The 20826-nt window shown below is 41.2% G+C and overlaps 1 protein-coding gene across 3 annotated transcripts in view; it reads left to right on the top strand.

The window, feature by feature from the left end:
• Positions 1 to 20826, top strand: part of RTN4IP1 (reticulon 4 interacting protein 1) — a 50936-nt gene that overhangs the window by 27254 nt on the left and 2856 nt on the right. For all 3 annotated transcript variants that reach the window (XM_045057892.1, XM_045057893.1, XM_011282520.4), the window contains exons 6-8: positions 6797 to 6933; positions 10564 to 10747; positions 14861 to 14953. In XM_045057892.1, the coding sequence (XP_044913827.1) occupies positions 6797 to 6933; positions 10564 to 10747; positions 14861 to 14953 (414 nt within the window). The remainder of the gene's footprint in view (positions 1 to 6796; positions 6934 to 10563; positions 10748 to 14860; positions 14954 to 20826) is intronic.

Here is a 20826-nt window from a genome sequence, read left to right as displayed (position 1 = left end):
CTGCCCCTGCCCTGCTTGCACACACATGTGCACGCTCATTCTCTCTCTCAAAATAAACATGAAAAAAAAAAAAAGACTTAGTAGTTCCATTCCTAGGTATATACCTGAGAGAAATGAAAACATATGTTCAGACAAAACCTTGTACACAGATGTTCATAGCAGCATCCATATTCATAGTAGCCAAAGAGCGGAAACAACCCTAATGTCTATCAATTGATGGATAAAGAAAATGTGGTAGATACATACACAGTGAAATATTATTCAGCCATAAAAAAGGATGAAGTTCTGCTGCATTATACAACGTTGATCAGCCTTCAAAACATTATGCTAAGTGAAAGAATCCAGACACAAAAGGTCACATTTTGTATTGTTCCATTTATATCTTATCCAGAAGCAGCAAATCCATAGAGACAGCAGATTAGTGATGCCAAGCGTTGGGGAAGGAAGGAATAGGGAATGACTGCTTAATGGGCATGGGGTTTATTTTTGAGGTAAGGAAAATGTTCTAGAAGTAGACAGTGGTGATGGTTGTTCAATGTTGTGAACATACATAATGAATTGTACACTTTAAAATTGCTAACATGTTGAATTTTATGTTTCTATCTGAACTTTACCTCAAACAGAAGAAAACAAAACAGTGCCCTGAGCTTCCAGGAACAGGTTGGCACCTAGTGGCTGCTCCCATTATGGTTGAATGTGTAACTGCCTGGCTCCTGAGGGAGGGGGCTTGATTATTGAGCCTCCCTCAATGTGCAGGGAGAGGCCCTTTCTGCAATATGGGGCTAGTGAGCACATTCAGAGGATCGGCCACATCACTTTCCAGAAGGGAGGCTTCGGGTGCTATGTTCTCCCACCCAGACCCCACCTCAGATCTTTTGAAGACCCAGATAGTGGTGGAAGGTTTCATCTATGTGCTAACTAAATTAGGGGAAGGGGAGAGAACTGCTAGGAGATGCACACCTTGACTTCTTTTTAAGTCGGATGTAGGTTAATGAATAACTAAATGGAAGAAAGGAAAAGGAGAGAGGGTGGGAGGAAAAGAGAAATACCATATCCTGCTGGTTAGCGCATAAATTGGTACAGGCACTTGGGAAATCACTGGGTACCATCTAATAAATCTGAATGTATATGGCCTTATGGCAACCCAAAATATCCACTTTTATGAATATACTCTGCAATTATATGCACTGTTAACATGCATGTACCAGAATTATAGATATTATCTCCCACTGGAAACAACTCAAATGTTCATCAACAGTAAAATGGATAATTTGTGGTATAGTCTTACATTGGAATATTATATAATCATGAAAACTATAGTTGCACACAGTGAAGTACATGAATCTTATGAACAGCATATTAATGAAAGAAGTCAGACAGCCAATTCGATTCTGTTTAATGACCTTCAAGAACAGGTTAAACTAAAGAGTGTTAGGGAGTAAGACTCTAAAAAAAAAAAAAAAAAAGTAAAAAGGGTCATGTAATAGTCTGGATGGTAGTATTACTTTTGAGGGAGTGAGGGGGCTTTGATTGGGAGGGAGAAAGTTAGGAGGCTCATAAGCATGATGTGCGATCCAGGTCTTAATATGGAGTGATACTTACAGTATTGTTTGCTTTGTAATAATTTGTTAAGCTATGCATTTAAATTCCATACACTTTTCGGTGTTACATTTTACAACAAAAATACTTTTTAAAATTTCTTTTAAATGTTTTTTTTGAAAGAGGGAGAGAGAGAGACAGACAGAGTGTGCATGGGAGAGGGGCAGAGAGAGAGGGTGACACAGAATCCGAAGCAGGCTCCAGGCTCTGAGCTGTCAGCACAGAATCTGACACGGGGCTTGAACCCACAAACCACAAAGTCATGACCTGAGCTGAAATAGCATGCTTAACCAACTGAGCCACCTAGGCACCCCATAACAAAAATATTTTAATTAAATAAAAACAGTAATAGGAAAGTATCAAGGTTTAATCTCATACAAAGTTATTATGAGAATAAGGAATAGAAGAACATATCTGCAGACGATAACAGCACATCAGAAAATATGCCCACAGGACAGATCAAATGTAACCTATGATTTCTAATTTTTTTTTTTAAGTAGACTCCACATCTAATGTGGGACTTGAACTCACAACCCTGAGATTAAGAGTCCTATGCTCTACCAAACTGTGCCAGCCAAGTGCCCCCAAATATAGCCTACAATTTCAAAACAGGTTTAAAAAATTAAAAATATACAAGACATGAAAAAACAAACAAAACAGACTTGGAAAAACTTGGGGAAAAATGTAAAAATAAACCAAATTATTTAGCAATGAAGACTAAACTAGAAGGAATTCAGTAGCATCAAACACAATCCATAATGCTGCCATAAATAGAAATAGAATGTGCAAAATAGGAAAAAGTTTAAAACCCAAAAGAAAACAAGTAAAACAAATTCAAGAGATAGTATCAAATATTGAAGAGAGGAAAGGCGACTGATATGTGGACAGTAGGAATCTGTGAAGAGGAAAACCAAAACAAGGGAATCGAACAAATACTAAAATCTGTAATTCAAGAAACTTCTTTATTTTCCTGAAATTAGATTATTTGAAACTATATATTACATGACCACAGCACTTCTCTAAGGACAGGGTCCTAGAATGAGCAATATCAAGGAAAATCCTAGTAGAACTACTGGCTTCTAAAGAAAAAAAACAACAAAAAACCTTGGGACAGGGACACCTTTAAAAAAAAAAAGTCACTTCTGTGAAATTTTTTACTTCTGAGAAGTAAAAATTAGATTAGCATCAGACTTTTTGACAGCAATGTTGTAGTGCCAGGGGGAAGGATGGAGTAACGTGTTTAGTATACCCTTGCTTGCGTGTCTTCAGACTATACTAACTTTTTTTTTAATGTTTATTTTTAAGAGAGAAAATGAACACGAGTGGGGAGGGGCAGAGAGAGGGAGACAGAATCGGAAGCAGGCTCCAGGCTCTGAGCTGTCAGCACAGAGCCCAATGTGGGGCTCAAACTCATGAAGCATGAGATCATGACCTGAGCCGAAACTGGACACTTGACTGGCTGAGCCACCCGGGTGCCCCAGACTATACTAACTTTATATACAGCCAAACTGGCCTTCATGTAAAAAGATCACATAGGAACTATTAATAACTTGTAAGAACTTAGAGAATATGTTCTTACCCCTTTCGGAGAAATCTAGAGTATGAACTTCTGACAACTGAAATGACTGGTGAGATATCAAATTAAGGACTGGTGGGAAATGTTAAATGTAAATGTATCTGTAGAACTAAAACTAAGGGCTTAGAGTGCATTGTTAAAAGCCATATGCTCTGATGAGGCAAATACAGCACAACTCTTTTTTAAAAGAGGGGGAAAACTGGAAGAGCATATATTAAAATTGTAATGCTTTCATTAATCAGGTCATTAGTGTTAGTAATAATAAATAATGTTAGTACTCAAAGACTGTTATGCGTATAATGTACAGTAAAAAAAAAACCAAACCAGGTATTTATGGTATATTTTAATTGTCACGCCTGTGTCTTTGATAGCCAGGATTTTATGTGTGGAAGAAAGGAGATACAGGTAAAACAGGAAAGCAGTTAAGTAGGAGCTTTGTAGTCCTGAATTTGAATTGGAGATCTCAATAGGAACTCAAGAGATACTTTGTGTATGTAAAGCTATCTCTTGATAGATCATTGCTCATGAAAATAATACAGGACTTCTTGGAGAAACGCAGATTCTAGATCTAGGACACGAAATGTACAATAATGTGTCTAGAATATATGAAATAGCAGAGAAACTATCAAAAACTACTTGAGTTGTGTCAAAAAAGACTTGGGAGCTGAGGTGCCTGGAGGGCTCAGTTGGTTAAGCATCCAACTTCGGCTCAGGTCATGGTCATGCGGTTCACGCATTCAAGTTCTGCATCAGGTTCTCTGCTGTCAGTGGGGAGACCACTTTGGATCATCTGTCCCCCTCTCACTTTGCCCCTCCCCCGCTTGTGTGTGTGCTCTTTCTCGAAAATAAACATTAAAAAAAAAGACATAGGAGCCAACTTGAAGACACTAAGATGTGACAATTTTAGCTTCAACAATAGTTATACAGTGGATTAAAATCCTTCAGATACATGAGTTAATATATATTTTTTAAATGGTCACCTTTGGGAAATGATAGGAAAGCAATTTATTTTATAAACTGGTAAAGGAGAAACAATTATTTGTCTTACCTTTCCTATATGAACTGTATACCTGAATAAGCAAAATTTATATATGAGGGGAGATGTTTCTTGATGATAGTATTCCAACTACTAAATGAAAAAAGAATTAGAATATCACTATTTTACAACCACCATTAAATAACTGCTAAGATCTTCAGAAGAGCAATAACCAGACATTATGTGCCCCTTACGATTTTGCTAGCCTCTATCCATAGTCTTGTAAGGAGATTGGAAGAGAACACAGAGACAAAGCAGCAGGTGGAATTGCCCCGTGAGTGTGCAATAAGAAGTTCCAGACTGTGGGAAACTCTACAGGTCAGATGGCCTGGATTCTTCCACAAATAAATTATGAGAAAGTGAAGGGCTAAAAGAGGAGCCCATAGTTTAAAAAGAGAGACTTAAAAGACCTCCTGTTTTTAAAATGCATAAGACTGAACTGAAGTGTCTAGGGAATGCATATTTGGGTGATAAAACTATTTTTTAAAATTTTTTTTAACTTTTTTTTTTTATTTATTTTTGAGACAGGGAGAGACAGCATGAACAGGGGAGGGTCAGAGAGAGGGCGACACAGAATCTGAAACAGGATCCAGGCTCTGAGCTGTCAGCACAGAGCCTGACGCGGGGCTCGAACTCACGGACCGCGAGATCATGACCTGAGCCGAAGTCGGCCGCCTAACTGACTGAGCCACCCAGGCGCCCCTAAAACTATTTTTTATAATGGAAGGAGATGATTACTTTAAATACCATGATAATGGTGGCTTCTTAGAAGGGAGGCTGGGCACCTGAAAGAGGTTGTAGAATGCTTGCCACATCCTCCCTCTTTATCTGAGTGGGGTCTACCTTCTAGGCATTTTCTACACATGTGTTTTATTTGACATAATCCTTTTTTAAAGCTAAAACTGTTTTTAAAAGTCTTTAATAGTGTTCAAAGATACTAGATAGTTCTAAGTAGGAGAGGAAAAACTAGGAATTTGAGAAAAAAAATTATTGAACTGTTTCAACATGAGACATATTCTTCCTGAGGATTTAATACACATATTAAATGCTTAGAACATAATTTCATTTTTCCTTAACACTTTTTTAAGATGGATACTGGATATTCATCTTGGATTATGTTTTGCACCTACTTTAGTTTGGGGCTTTCTGCTGACAGCAACATATCCTTATGCTCAAGTATTTCTGTTTATAGCCCATGAACGTCGTAAAGTTGTATATGAGGTCACTCCTAAATGTTTTAATTCCCCTCAGATTTCCAGGGCATATAAACCCTTGGTCAGTATTGCTTTGGAAAAGTGAGAAGTTAGATAAGATTATGGATGGCCTTAAAATTCTTTGTTTAGTTTTTGTATTTAACAGGTATTTGTTAGTACCTGTGTATGTCACAGAGTAGGGATTCAGTGGTGAACTCAATAAACACAGATCTCTTATCTTCTAATGAACCTTTGCAACTCATATAAGGAAAGCTCAGGAAGTTGATACTTGGGACAGGATTGAGAAAACAGCTGATCTGTTATGACCTATGATCATCAGCACAAAAATTACTCCGTGAACTTCAAACAACTATTCTTAGGCTGCTAATTCTGTGAAATTGTCATTGTAGAAAAGAACAGCAATTTCAGAGCAGGATGCTTTCTGTATACTTAATCTTAAATAACATTAAAATTCAGTTCTTTTTACTTAAGTCTGCTTGCTCCTTATTTTAAAATATAAGGCATCTTCATTTAAATCCTGAGAACCATTTTTACTCCAAAAGAGAGGACATGACCCATGTTTTGAAGATAAAATGGCCATATATTTTTTTTAACTTTTATTTATTTTTGAGAGACAGAGGGAGACAGAGCATGAGCAGGGGGAGGGGCAGAGAGAGAAGGAGACACAGAATCTGAAGCAGGCTCCAGGCTCTGAGCTGTCAGCACAGAGCCAGATACGGGGCTAGAACTCACTTAACTGTGAGATCATGACCTGAACCAAAGTTGAATGCTTAACTGACTGAGCCACCCAGGTGCCCCTAAATGACCATATTTTCTTCCAACTCTATTCAAGAGTACTTTTCATTAATTATCTAGTACCTGATAGCTGGTTGCTGTTTCGGTACTGCTGTCTGACTCAAGACTATACCAGCACTTACTAGAGATGCAGATGAAGAGATGTTGCATTTTTATGTTCTGGACATATTTAAAATTGTCATTTTCTAAGGACATGTGATTTTTGTTGTTTTCGCCAGCTGCCTTTGTCATCATTGAAGGGCTAAACCTGAGGCTGTCAACTCATATCTTTTGGTACTGGTGAGGTACTGAGTTCTTCTCTAAGTGGATTGATTATGATTTAATGACAACAAGATGACTGGTTGTCCTGTCCAGGAAAAGGAGATCTATTTCTTGAAATTTTCTTGGTGGATAAAAGTTTAATCATTTTTACTAAGTCTCTGACAAGTGGCTTCCTGTAGTTCTTGTTAAGATGAAACACTTAGAGTTCTCTAGGGATTAGTCTGAAAAATGCACATATGGGTGCCAACTATTTTTTCAAAAACTGCCATCATTTTTTCTACCCCCCACCTTTTTTTTTTTTTTTTTTTTGGACAGGTAATGAAAGCATGGGCTGCTCATGTGACAGCAGTTTGCTCTCAGGATGCGAGTGAACTTGTAAGGAAGCTCGGCGCAGATGACGTAATTGATTACAGATCTGGAAATATGGAAGAGCAGTTGAAATCTTTAAAACCGTATGTATTATTAGAACAATGTTCACACTGGGAAGTAGGAACGAAGACAATTGATCATGCAGGGCTGAATGGTTTGGCGACTTCGCAGTCACGTTGGAATCCCAGAAAAGAATCGATAACAATTCTTGCTCCGTAAAAAGTCATTTGGGTGGCTTCTGTTCTAATTCCAGATGTGATACATACTGAGGAAAATATTTTGCTTGCATGGCCTTTTGCTAATTTTTTTAAGTTACCTTTTATTGTTGGTTTGTAAGAGGTCTAAAGACAAAATTGGAAGGGTATTCCATTTGGTGGCATCTATCACCACAGGAAAAACGTGGAGAGGTATGGGGAAAATACATGTTTAATGCTAATCATGCTTGCAGTGTTTTGGCTTAGTAAAGGCTTCAGAGAAGCAAAGGCAGTAGAAATGTTGGTAATCAGAATACTGTGGATGTTCTCAGTGCATCTAAACGCCAGGCTGTGGCTTGGTTTAATGTAGCAAACAGGAGCAGATTCAGTGATTTGTTCACACACTGTTGTTCTTGCCTGTGGCTTGGGCAGACGTAGAGAGGGTGCTGATGACTCTGGTCTTCATCTGGCCAAGACAGAACTGCAGCTGAGAACACAGCTAAGGAGCATTTAGAAAGATGTTTTATTGCTTCTTTTTCAAAGGTTTTCCTTCCCTTTTTCTGTTAGTTTTTGAAAGCCAGTTATTCTTGTCCATTTTGAGTCGAAGTGCAATTGATCCTCGAACAACACGGGGGCTAGGGGCTACTACATGGCCCCCACGTAGTAGAAAACCTGCGTCTAACTTTTGACTTCCCCAAAACTTAATTATTAAATAGCCTACTGTTGACCAGAAGCCTTACCAGTGACATAGTCAATTACACATATTTTGTATATTATGTATATATATATATTCATATATTTATTTATATATATTTATATATATTTATATAATATACTGTATTCTTAAAATAAAGTAAGATAAAAGAAAATGTTACTAAGAAAATTATAAGAGAAAATAAATTTATGATATGTGCTGTATTTATTGAAAAAAAATCTGGGTTCAGCTGGACCTGTGCACCTATTCAAGGGTCAACTGTATTTTCATGGGTTTAAAAAAAAGGGGGGCACCCCATTGGACACTAGCCTTTCTCAGCTAGCAGTGCCCACTCCCAGCAGTCGTGTGGCAGCACGGCCCCGAGGAGCCAGCCAACTCCCTATGCCTTCAACCCTACAGCACCTGCTGTGCCAGGCAGTGTTAAAGCATGTGATAGAGATACAGTGGAGAACAAGACAGGCCCCCCACCACTTCCAGGGGGCTCCCGCTCTAGTCGGGGGGTGGGTTTCAATGACACGTGCTCCTGAGAACACTGATGTAGGGAAAGGAAGGGAAAAACTGAGGGGAAGGAGGCCCTTTTAGGGAGGGGGTGGGGGGGAGTTAAAACCTCTGAGGCATTGGAGCAGAGGCTTTTCAGAGCAAGCCAGGAAAATGGGATTTGTTTGTTTGTTTGTTTTTTTGGTCCCCTGCTATGTCCCTCTACCTGGAACAGAGTAGTAACATATGGTAGGTGCTCATTAAAAATTTGTGTAATGACTTTTTGAGGGAATCTAGGAGGAGAGCACTTGTTCAGGTGGAGATAACAGCAAATATAAAGGCCCCGTGTCAGGAACACACTTGGCATATTTGAGGAATCACACTGTTCCTTGCAGAGATCTTATCAGCTACTTCCTGCCTGTGTGTCAGGACCTAGGTCTCCCTGGGCCTCCAACAGCTGGCTTCTAGATAGTGGAGTTTCAACTGATCTCATGTCTTCTACTGCTCTAGTAATAGCACCATGAGACTGAGTCCAAGGACAGTCCGTTCCCCCTATCTGCCTTACGTTTTATATACATTGGAATTTGTCACCAGAGAATGGAGAACCTGACAGATGGAAAGCTGGAGCACGCCCAGCCTGGCCCCCAAAAGTACACCACGGTTTGTCCCTCTGCGTTTTCTCACAGTGGTCTTGCTCCTTTTTGGTAAGGGGATCTCTCTAGCTTGCAGATGCCAGACTGTTACTTTGACTTATTTATTTTTTGACAGCTTCAGTTTCAGTTGATCTTTGTGACCTTTGCCTGGAGTTTGGCCTTCGAATCCACCAAGAATGAAATTATTTCTCCTTTCAAATAGCAACTTTTTAGATCAAATCTTAGAATTTTGCAGTTGGACTTGAAATCCTTCAGTCCAACTCTGTCATGTTATAGTTGAGAAACTAGGGGGCAGAGGACTTTGGAGTTTTTGCATGCTCAGGGTCATGCCACTTGAGCAATAATGGGAGAGCTGAGTCCACAGCCTGTCTCTGGACTCCTTTTTCAGGCAGTGCCTATTCTATAATACCAGGCTGCCTTTAAATTTTATTTAAAATAAGTATTATTATGTTTGTCTATTCAAAATTTGGGAATGAAGTAGAAACTTAAACTCGTAAAAATAATTTACCGTTCTTTTCTAATGAGAAGAGTAGTTATCTAGTAAGGTCATTCTCCTATCCTTCGGTTTTTATTTGTCCTTCTTTAATTTGGTTCCATTTGAAAGGCAGGCTCAAGAGCCACAAATTTGGCCAAAGCTGGTTTTAGAAGCTTTGATGTTTTATTTCATCCAGATGAATTTAAAAGGGAAAATGGATTTAAAACAATTCATTTATTAACTTGCTTAACTTCTAAGCATGCATTTTCTAAATAGATGTTTGTTTATATAGTATTTAAAAGCGTTATTGGGTTTTATCCCCTGTAGTGGAATGCAGTGATTATAGCAGGTTTAGATCAGCTTTAAGAAGTTGAATATCTGTCAGTTCCTAGAGATACCATAGGACTGGGTTTGGGGGGCATGCTAGAGCACAGTTGAAGACTGAGAGCAGGTTGTTGATTTCTCCATACATTGTCCTGATGCTGTGCATGAAGCCAAAACATAGCAGTAAATTCCAGAAGATGAAGAGGATGGTACACAAGCAGTTTTGATATGGAGGGAATAAAAGCAAATCATTCTATGGGTGAAAACCTTTGCATGCTTTTCTTTCAAGTATTCAAATGCACTAATAAATACTTTGACTTATATTGGATAGATTGCTTTGCAGTTTCCCATAAAGCTTAGGTCAGGGTTTCTCAACCTTGGCAACCTTAGTTTCTGAACTACTGACATTTGGGACTGGATAATTTGTTGTTGTGAGCAGCTATTCTCTGCATTCTGTGTATATACATCATTCTGGGCCTCAGTAGCCCTTCCCACCACTTCCCCTAATTGTGACAACTAAAAATGTCTCTAGACATTGCCTAGTATGTCCTCTGAGGACCAAAATTGCCTTTGGTTGAGAACCACTTATTTAAGTCATTCTTAAAGTATTAGAAAAATGATACGATTTTACGACAAAGAACTAGCCACATTTGACTTATCTCGGCGGTGGGGGGTAGTCAGAGCAGACTAGTGGGTGTGCCCTTTTCTCCTTTGTCAAAGCAGCCCCCCCTCTGCTGGATGGCATGCTGTAGTGAGGTTTGTGCACTGTCGCTAAAATAGACCCTATAGCTGATTGGCAGTGGGAATGAAGGGGAATGGAGCTGTAGTTAAAGACTAACAAGGATGTTTTGATTTGATTTTTTTTTTCTGTCCAGGTTTGATTTCATTCTTGATAATGTTGGTGGATCCACTGAAACGTGGGCTCTAAATTTTCTCAAGAAATGGTCAGGAGCCACATATGTGACTTTGGTGACTCCTTTTCTCCTGAACATGGACCGATTAGGCATAGCAGACGGCATGTTGCAGACAGGAGTCACCATGGGTTCTAAGACGTTAAAGGTAGGGAGGACAGTCTTGGTTGATGTGAACAAGCAGGCGCCTCATGCTTCTGGAAATTGGCTTCCACCTAGCCTTTTTTTTTTTTTTTTTTTTTTTCCGTCTTGGAGGCAGCATGGCACAGTAGCTGATCAGATTCACATTCTGGACTCCACTCAATAGCTGTGTAACCTGCAAGTTACTTATGTCACTAAGCCCCAATGTCTTTACCTGTAAGATTAAACTAATAGGGTAAGGTATCTACCTTACCATGTGTTGTAAGGAGTAAGTGAGATAATCCATGTAAAGAACTTGGCAAAATGCCTAGTATATACAACACTCTTATTAAATGTTAACCTTCGTTATTAGCTATTACCTTCTGTGATTCCATCTGATATACCCTCTGCTCACTGTTATTAAATGTTAACCTTTATTATTAGCTATTATTACCTTTCGTCATTCCATCTGATACACCCTCTGCTTCCTTCTTGCCTATATGTGATGTCCTTCTGTCTGTTTCACCAGTCTTAATCCATGCAGGCTCTTGTATATGAGGGGGGAAGCTTCATTAAGACTGTGTAGAGCTGGTTGTGTCCAGGGTAGTAGCACTGGGTTATGCCGGTGATTTCTAGACTGGAGCTTTCAGACCTGTAGAGGTCTGTGGGCATTTTTTTGAATTTCAAAAACCTGAAGGAAGTTGTGTTCTTACTTTAGTGAGACCACAAAGGCAAATAGAACCATGATGCTTTTTCTGGAATTATATCAGCTTGTCCTAACATTGCACATCCCATGTGAATCAGGTAACTCTAGCTATTGATTACATTCTGGTCATTTCTGAGACTTGATTAGTCGGCCTGGCTCTGTCACTGAGGCCACTGTTACCAGAGCTATAAGAAGCTTTCTCACCCAATGGAACAAATCCAGTGTGTGGTGGGCCTTGAGGTTTAGTGCCCAGCAACCCTAGCTGCAGGACTGATGGCTGAGCTTGAGAGGGTGCTCCCTACTTAACATGATAGCATGTTGTCCTCACAGTGGGGACAGGCCTATATAGTGTCATGGTGCCCGTTCTTGGTAATTCTAGATCAATGGCTTAAGGCTTAAAATCTGAATTAATATTGACATGGTGTAAGTGATAGGAGAAAAAAAGATAAATTCTATTTTTATTAATCAGACAAAATACTTCAGACTCAGGAAAAAGGCAGTAGAAGGTTGTGAGTCGTCATGCCAGGCTAACAAACACTGACCCATATTTAAGGAATGAGTGGCTCAAGGGCCATCTTTAGCTTCTTTATTCTTGAAATTAATTTGGGACATTTTAAGAGTGAACTTCAGGACTTTGGCCTCTTGAATTCTGTGTAGTAACTAAATAGGTAGAGGTATTAACTAAGGGCTGTGACCATGGAGTAGGAGGCCTGTGTGTGTGTGTAGTGTGAACATATGAGGCTCTGGACTCAGGCTCCTTCATTTTCACCTGATTCAGGCGGTGGCCGGAAACGGCGTCCGTGCGCTGCTTTGGTACATGGAGAAAGGAATCTTAGCTGTCCTTCATCTCTTCTTTCTCCTTTCACAAAACCCAGGCTATCCAAGTGGTTTCAAGATAGAAGTTAAACTTTTCTGTAAGATTTCACAGTTTGTACTTGAGTGAGACCTCTTACAAGCTAGCCTTCTGAGTGGTCCTCTGAGAGTAACACAAGCACTTTCTCTTTCCTCCTACTTGAAAGAGGATAGTGGTGATCTCCTGTGAAAACCTTTTAAGTAGTTTCTGATGTCCTCCTGAGAATGTGCACGGTTAAAGCCTCATTGTAATGCTCCAGACTCCTGCCTGCTTTGGTTTACTTTCTCCTATAATGGCCTGGAAAAAATACACAGACCCCTTAGAGCACAGTATAAAAATTCTGCTGTTGCAGACCAAAAAGTTTCACTTTACAGGCCAACGTGCTAGAAAGAATTATAGACATGAATTTTTGACCGCTGTAGTTCCTTCTTTAAAACCCTCAACAGTTACCAGAATGTTTTAATTGTCTGAGGCCAGGCCTTAGGGAGAAGTACAGGAACGGGTCTTTTGTGATTGTAGTTAACTTGGCCTTCTGTAAATTTGGGATGGTCTCAGTGCCTTCAAATGGTACTTTTTTTTCCTTCTCTTTAACTACATTTGCCTAGACCAGTGCCTCACAACTTCTTTCATGCTGTGACACCTGTAGAAAATTATTAGTGTTTGAATAGATATTGCGTTTGTTCTGGGCCAAGAGCAAACTACCTGGAGACGTGTGCCAGCCTGGGCTCTGCCTTGCAACCTTGAGGGCTGAGGTGACTCAATCTCGTCATGCCTATTTTAGGGTAAGATTGGCTTTGTTTGCATCCTGTGGTCCTGGGATAATTATTATTGATGACTCATTGAACTCTCAGAATTGTTCCAGGTTAGGTAATAAATTACAGGGTCATTCATCCAAACCAGTAAGCCATTCCGGGTACAACCATTGCAAAGCTCTGCCCAGACAGCAGCTTGCTTTTATCTGTCTTTCTATAATCTTTTTTTAAATTTTATTTTTTAAAATTTACATCCAAATTAGTTAGCATATAGTGCAACAATGATTTCAGGAGTAGATTCCTTTGTGCCCCTTACCCATTTAGCCCATCCCCCCTCCCACAAGCCTTCCAGTAACCCTCAGTTTGTTCTCCATATTTATGAGTCTCTTCTGTTTTGTCCCCCTCCGTATTTTTATATTATTTTTGTTTCTCTTCCCTTATGTTCATCTGTTTTGTTGTCTTTCTATAATCTTAAACTCTGATTTGTTATTGCCGCAATCTTTCCTCAATAAAGTTTGCTTTCAGCACTAGATAAGTATTTATTGAATAATAAATATAAATATTTATGCATATGATACCTTATGCGTATCAGGCACTTTACATTCATTCTCATTTAATCCTTCCAACAACCATGCGAGCAAGGTATCGCCATTCTTTAGTCCAGGAAACTGGCTGACCTGTGTTTAGCTTGACCTAAATAACACAACTGTTAAGTGCCTGAGCTAAAGGAGCAGGGGAGTCCCATTGCACTTGACAATTTCATGCCCTGGTAGTAGCTTCTGGCATGCTGAGGAAATGTGAGACAGAGGCCATTGCGGGGAGGGAGATAGCGTGGTGCTGGCTAATCCTGTAAGTACCTCTGGATGGCTCTCATCTAATGAAGTTGAGTTGGGCAGGTCATTGAGGTATGTATCATAGAGAACCTCAGTTCACTTGTTATTTTGATAATGGCCTACCTTACCTTTGACATAAAGAATAACAATTAAAAGTGGGGGTTTGGCACTAAAGTGGTCACAAACCCTCTGAGTAGAAGAATTTTCCTTATTTTTATCTGGGGATGTATTGTCCCATAATCGATTAGGTGGCTTGGGACTTGTTAAAACTGTAGGGGGAGACCCAACCGTGATGTATAATGAACTTTATGCTTTGTTTTGCCCTTAAAGCTGTCCTGTTCCTCTCAGAGCCGGAAAACTATCTGTGATTGGATTTCTTGTCTAAGATTATATTTGGTGCCTTATTGCCCCTTAAGCATTCTTGAATTAGGTTTAAAAGCTCTTCTCTGTTGCCTCTGGGCTTTAAATTTTTTTTTTTTTCCAACGTTTTTTATTTATTTTTGGGACAGAGAGAGACAGAGCATGAACGGGGGAGGGGCAGAGAGAGAGGGAGACACAGAATCGGAAACAGGCTCCAGGCTCCGAGCCATCAGCCCAGAGCCTGAATCTGGGCTTTATTTAAACCCTAGTAGGGAAAGCGTAGAGGTCTTAGCCCCTAATTTCTCCTAAGGAAAAAATTGAGTGTGTAAGATTATTTACACTGTCATTTTAAGGACAGCTTTCCTGTGCTTACTTGCTTGTCATTCACAATTTAGCAAAAAAGCCTATGTTCATGTAGATACAGTTTGTTCATTCATTAATTTATTAAACATTAATGGAGCATCCATTCTCCATCAGTCACTGTGCTGTGGTGTTGGGCACACAGCTCACTGATTCAAAATGAATAGGAAATCAGTTTGTCTGTCTTAGTCATCCAGAAAATACTCTTCCCTAAATTTGCATTTAGTCAGATTGTATCCCTTCCTATATTTGACGTGTTTGCTTTTCTCCTTTTCAGCATTTTTGGCAAGGAGTCCATTATCGCTGGGCTTTTTTCATGGCCAGCGGTCTATATCTAGATGACATCGCAAAACTGGTGGACGAGGGAAAGGTACGTATTGCTAGAGCATCCCCTGGCATCTCTGTGACCTGCCCGCCAAGCCTGGTCACTGGGAATGCTCCAGGGGTCGGCATGGTCTGTGCACATTCTGCTTTTACGTGGCCACGTGTAAGTGCCGTATTTTTGGTTCTGTCTCCATGGGAGTTACAGATCTAGACTGCTACATTTAAAAAACAGTGACACAATCTGGTTCAGCCCCCTTAGTTTACAGGTGAAGAGGCAGGTCCAGAGAGGATATGTGATTTTCTCAGAGACACTAAGTTAGATGGTTAGCAGAGCTGGAATCTACAGCGAGGCTAATAGTATTTTGGTAATGGTCCTGAAAAGATGGCACCACACAGGTCATCTGTGCACACACTTGGGAGTTGACAGGAGCACTGCTCTGGAGCTTCTATAGTCCAAGGGTGAGGCTGCTCTGGAGGTAAGCAGATTCCCAGATGAGCCAGGTGAACAAATACTGTGGAATCTCCACCCTAAGAGAACTGGACCAGAAGTCAGGTCCCAGGTCTCCTGTTCCCCAGCTAGTGTCACATGCTCAAAGGGCAAATAGCGGTATGTCTGAGGGTCAGTGGGCAGGACATCTGTGAGGACTGGTGGGGATTTTGGTGGGGACCACCGGTTGATGGTTCTGACTGCTTGTGTCTGTCCTGCATGGACTCTGGTGAAAGACTCCTGCTTCTAGTCAGATCATCCCTGTTTGGGTGTCCGAGGCCTTTTAGGACAGCTGTGGGTTCAAAGGTTCCTCATCTACCACTGTTTATTTTGAGTTTTCATATGGTCTTAACAGGTCTGACATTCTCTCTCTGGAAGAATAACCTGGAAGGAAAACTCATATTCTGGTGCTGATGTTTATGATTTTATTGAGAGACTATATGAAATTATAGGGTAGAGACCTTTATATACCCTAGACGGTTGCGTGAGGTCATAGGTAAAATGATTTTCGTTTTACAGATGAGAAAACTGGCTCAGAGCGATAAAGGCACATGTTTAAGTTTGCAGAAGTGGGACCAGAAGGCACACTTCCTGACTCCCAGTCCTGTGCTTTTCCTTCTCCGTCATTCAGCTGCATCCTTAGTGCTTGAGGCTGATCTGGGACCTTAGCTTAAGTTGTCTCGTTCTTGTCACTTTAAAATGGGCAGGGAAAAATGATGGAGCAGGACCAGCTTTACACTGTATGATTCATGCTGGGCCATTTGGAAAGAGCCCCTCAAGATGGGCTTTCTTGTGCTGGTACCTGCACACCGCTTTGATTTTGGAAAAGAATGATTTTTAGGACCTACTGGTTACTTTTTGTGCATTTAGTTTTTTTATTCTGTTATAGCCATGGAACTATATGATAGAAAATGCCCTGCTACTGTTTCCCAGATTCTGTGGTTTCAAGATTACTTGCCTTTTCTCGGACTTCTAAGTCTTTGTGTGTCCTGGGTGGATGGTCTCAGCCTTATGACTGTATGTAAGTGCCTCTTGGTGGGGTTCTTCCCTTATCCCGCAAGGATGCTTATTGCTAGGAAGAAGGAAATGAACAGTCATTAAATAATGTGGCCCATAGTTTTACACAGTCTTTCATGCGATTGGAGCCCCATTATTAGAGGGGTCCCCGTCCTCCAAAAGTGTACTGTACAGTTGTGCTTGTCCCAGTATCTGCGCCAGGCTGTCCACATGCTTACCATTGCTTTTTTGTATTCAAAATATTGTGGCTCCCCCTCTTTCTCTCTACCTGGAAATTACTATTTATGCAACAGAGAAGAGAGGTGATTTGTGTATATGTAACTATTCAATTTGGCAGATAACTGGTAGAATGGCTAAAAGAGGACAAGGTAGAAATAAAGATGCCCTTGATGTGTCCTCAAACGAGGGTGAGTGAGGAAATATTCTTTTGGCTTTTGATTCTTCTCTCTCCTGACCAGCGTTATTTGGGCTCAGGAGTCATTTCTGACAGTGAAGGACTCTGGGACTGTGGAAGTTGGTTTGTGACATTGGGTGCCGTGACGGGGTCAGCTGTGTTCTTGTGCATCCTGCATCACTCTGGGTGTGAGAGGGTGCCTGTCCATGCCGGGAAATTGGAGCAGGTAACAGAGCACGCCTACTTCTGTATTGTGTGGTTAGTGGAGAGTATTAAATTCAGTGAGGACATTGAAGTTCTTCCAAGCTTTGGCTGAGCGTTTGGTGAATCTCATTGGTGAATCTGATAGAGGGACTGTAATTATTTTTTGACAGTGTGAAGCCATGAACCAAAAGAACCTGTCTTTTTAAAATACTTTAAGTGTTTGAATACATAATACATTTACAAGGTTCAAAATCCGAAAGGTAGGAAAAGTTACTTCATGAAATCTTCCTTTGACTGCTTTTCCTCAGTCACTGAGATTGTCCTTGTCAGATACAGCCATTGTTACCAGTTTCTTGGGTATTCCAAAGATGTACCGTGTATCGACAGAGTGATAGAAAAGAATGATTTGTAATTACCACACCGAGCGTAACAGACTGATACTGAAATTGTGCTTTATGCCTTACAGTTATTTTGCATTTTTTTCCTTTTTTCCTAAATACAATAAACATTTCTTGTTTTATATTATCCAGCGAGCTTTTTTGGGTTAGCATGCTCAAAGATTAGAAATAGGAAAACCTAGCACGTGTCTAGTTTATTGTCTTCACCCCACCCCCTCGTCCTGCCACTGTGTCTCATTGAAGAGAGAGGCCCCAAGAGATTATGTGACATGTTCAAGGACCCAAGTCTCTTGACCTCCAGGACCATTCCTTCAACCACCCTTTGCTGTCAGTAATAGTTAAAAATCAATCAATCAATTTCTCATCTAGTCTTCGTTGTTTTCTGCTTGTTCAAATAGTCATCTAAACATTTAGATAGGTGGAGTTTGAATTGTATCAACAAAGTCTTTCTGTATTTTTCAGTGTTTTTCAGGCCAGCAAGGAGGTTTTACGGCAGATTTTTTAGACTGTAGTCAGCTATTGATAAGAATGACTGTGCTTTCAGGAAATATATATATATATATGTATGTATGTATGTATTTGCTTGTGTATGTGTTTATTCATTTCCTATTTGCTGCTGTAACAAATTGCTATAAATGTAGTGGCTTGAAACCACACAAACTTACTATCTTGTAGTTCTAGAGGCCAGAAGTCTAAAATGGGTCAGCAGGGCAGTGTTTCTTTTGGAGGCAGGCTGCAGGGGAGAATCTGTTCCCTTGCCTTCTTCAACTTCTAGAGGCCACCTGTATTTCTTGGCTCAGTCTTGCATCACTTTGACTTCCACTTCCGTCATCCTGTCTCCCTCTGACTAACTGTCCTGCCTCCCTTTTCTAATGGCCCTTGTGATTACATTTGGCCCATCCAGATAATCCTGCCCATCTCAAGATCCTGAACTTAATCATGTCCTTGAAGCCCCTTTTGTCCTGTGAGTGATGATATTCACAGGTTTAGGGGCTTAGAATGTGGACATCTTTGGAAACCACTATTCTACCTACAGTGCATAAAGTATCTCAACAGATATGAAAAAAACTTGAAATATTGGTTGCCTTGGAGGAGGAGAACTAGATGGCTGGGGCTGAAGTGTGGAAGGGAGATTTTTCTTTGTACCCTTTCATCTTTTTAACTATGTTTATCTGCACACATGTAGTTATTAAAGTTCTTTGATGTCATGTACTTAACATTCACAGATTTGTTTAAGATCCTAGGTGACCAGCCAAGCTTCTTTTTTTTTTTTTTTAATTTTTTTTTTTCAACGTTTTTATTTATTTTTGGGACAGAGAGAGACAGAGCATGAACGGGGGAGGGGCAGAGAGAGAGGGAGACACAGAATCGGAAACAGGCTCCAGGCTCTGAGCCATCAGCCCAGAGCCTGACGCGGGGCTCGAACTCACGGACCGCGAGATCATGACCTGGCTGAAGTCGGACGCTTAACCGACTGCGCCACCCAGGCGCCCCGACCAGCCAAGCTTCTTGACTGAGCAGTGAAAGAGATATCTCCGTTTATTTCTTTATTTTAGTTAGCATTAGAATAGTTCCTATATAACTTATTAGAATTTAATTCAGAACATTTACTCAGGGCCCACTAGTTTCACCTAGTAGGGTATGGAAATATGTGTTGGCCATGTTGAGTTACCTTCTGAACAATGATGTCCACTGGAACTTTCTGCAGTAATTGAAATGTTCTCTGCCTGTACTGTCCAATATGGTAGCCAGTAGCCACATGTGGCAATTGAACACTTGAAATGTGGCTAATCCTTCTGAGGGACTGGATTTTTCATTTTATTTACCTTTGATTACTTTACATAGCCACATGCAGCTAGATGTTACCATGTTGGACGGTGCAGCTTTAGAGAAAAATGTAAGAAGTTCTGAGGCAAGCAATTTCCCAGACCTTTCTTGAGATCTGTGGCCTTAGTTTAGCAAGGAATTACATTTTAAAACTTTAAGCTTCTTGTTTGCAACTGGATTTTTTCCCTCCATGGAGAGGATGTCATGATTAGGGATGGAATCCTGAGGACTGCTAGGAGAGAGTTCTCTTGCTGGAGAGGACAGGCACCTCATGGATCCCATCACCCTGCTTTCTAATGCAGTCTTTCTAATGCAGCTGATTGTTTCTGTGGAGAAACGTAGGCCACGTTTCTCCCCTTCTGGCTGGAAGGAGTGCCTTTTCCAGGGGGACCTAGGGACAAGCCCTGGATACTTTCCAACATGGGAGCATTCACTCCTTTGGAGTGCACCCTCCATTAACCCTCCCCCACCCCCTTCTTACCACCTTTCTTCCTGCTTTGAGTTTTCTGGGACCCGAAAGTTCCAGAAATAGCCAGTCCAAGCAAAGCCCACTTCTTCCTTTTGTCTTCTTCATGTCTCCTTAGTTCAAGTCCCCTTCTACCTGGGAATATGGAATTTATCTAGAGGTCGCAGGGGCATACCTGTCTAAGAGTAGTGCTGGAACTGTGGCCCTGCCGCCCCTGCCTCCGGTCCCTGGTGCCGCACAGGTGTGTGGACTTGGATTTAGGCCAGGAGCCCTTAGGTCTCCCTTGTGTCTGTCATCTGTTCATGTCTCTTCACACACCTCGCCCTCTGAGATCTGCAGTTTCTGTGCCCAGTGGAAGCTGAGATTGAGGGCTCAGGAAGAGGTGGCTGGACTGTGGCTCACGCCCCCCTCCCCAGACTGCACCACTGCCATGCAGGATGCAGGACCCTCACTTTGGCTCCTGTGCTAAAAGCTCTGACCTGCATTAGCACTTAACCACTTGCACTCCGGTTTCCTAATCTATCCAACAGGCTCGCTCAGATATTTAGGTCCCTTTTAAGCTCTACTGTTGTGTATTTTAAGCTCTACTGTTGTGAAAATGGGGATTGAGGGGATACCTCTCTGCCTACTGTTCTGCCTGCAGAGATGGTGTCCTCCCTCCACCAGCTCTCCTGCAAAGGGTTTCTCTTTCCTCTTCCCCTCAAGGGGCGGAGAGTTTCTGCCTCAGAGACAAGGAGGCTTGCCCAGCAGCTGCAAGCAACAATATTCCGAGGCCACGCCAGGCAGTTGAGGTTCCCATCGTCCCTGTGTTCTCACAGAAGGGATGTCAGGCAGCAGGTGCCAAGTCCTGGGGTCTGGCTTTTACAGCCTTTGTGTAAGAAAGGTAAGGCACAACCAGGAGGGCCTGACTTTGGGTCCAAGACCGAATGAACGCTGCTGCCATGAGCGTCTCCCAGTCAGCTGCCGGCCCCGTGCATCTGCGTAGCGGGAAGTGTGGTGTGAGCCCACCCGCTTTATAACAGGGCTCCCTGTGCCGGCTGGACTATAGCAGTGTCATCACATAAATGTCCCCACCTCACTGGGAGTAACCTTTCTTTCCCCTCTCTGGATTTTGACTCTGATCTCT

This window comes from Felis catus, chromosome B2 (assembly GCF_018350175.1).
Source record: "Felis catus isolate Fca126 chromosome B2, F.catus_Fca126_mat1.0, whole genome shotgun sequence".
Lineage (NCBI taxonomy): Eukaryota > Metazoa > Chordata > Mammalia > Carnivora > Felidae > Felis > Felis catus.
This window is presented reverse-complemented; position numbering and strand designations above follow the sequence as displayed.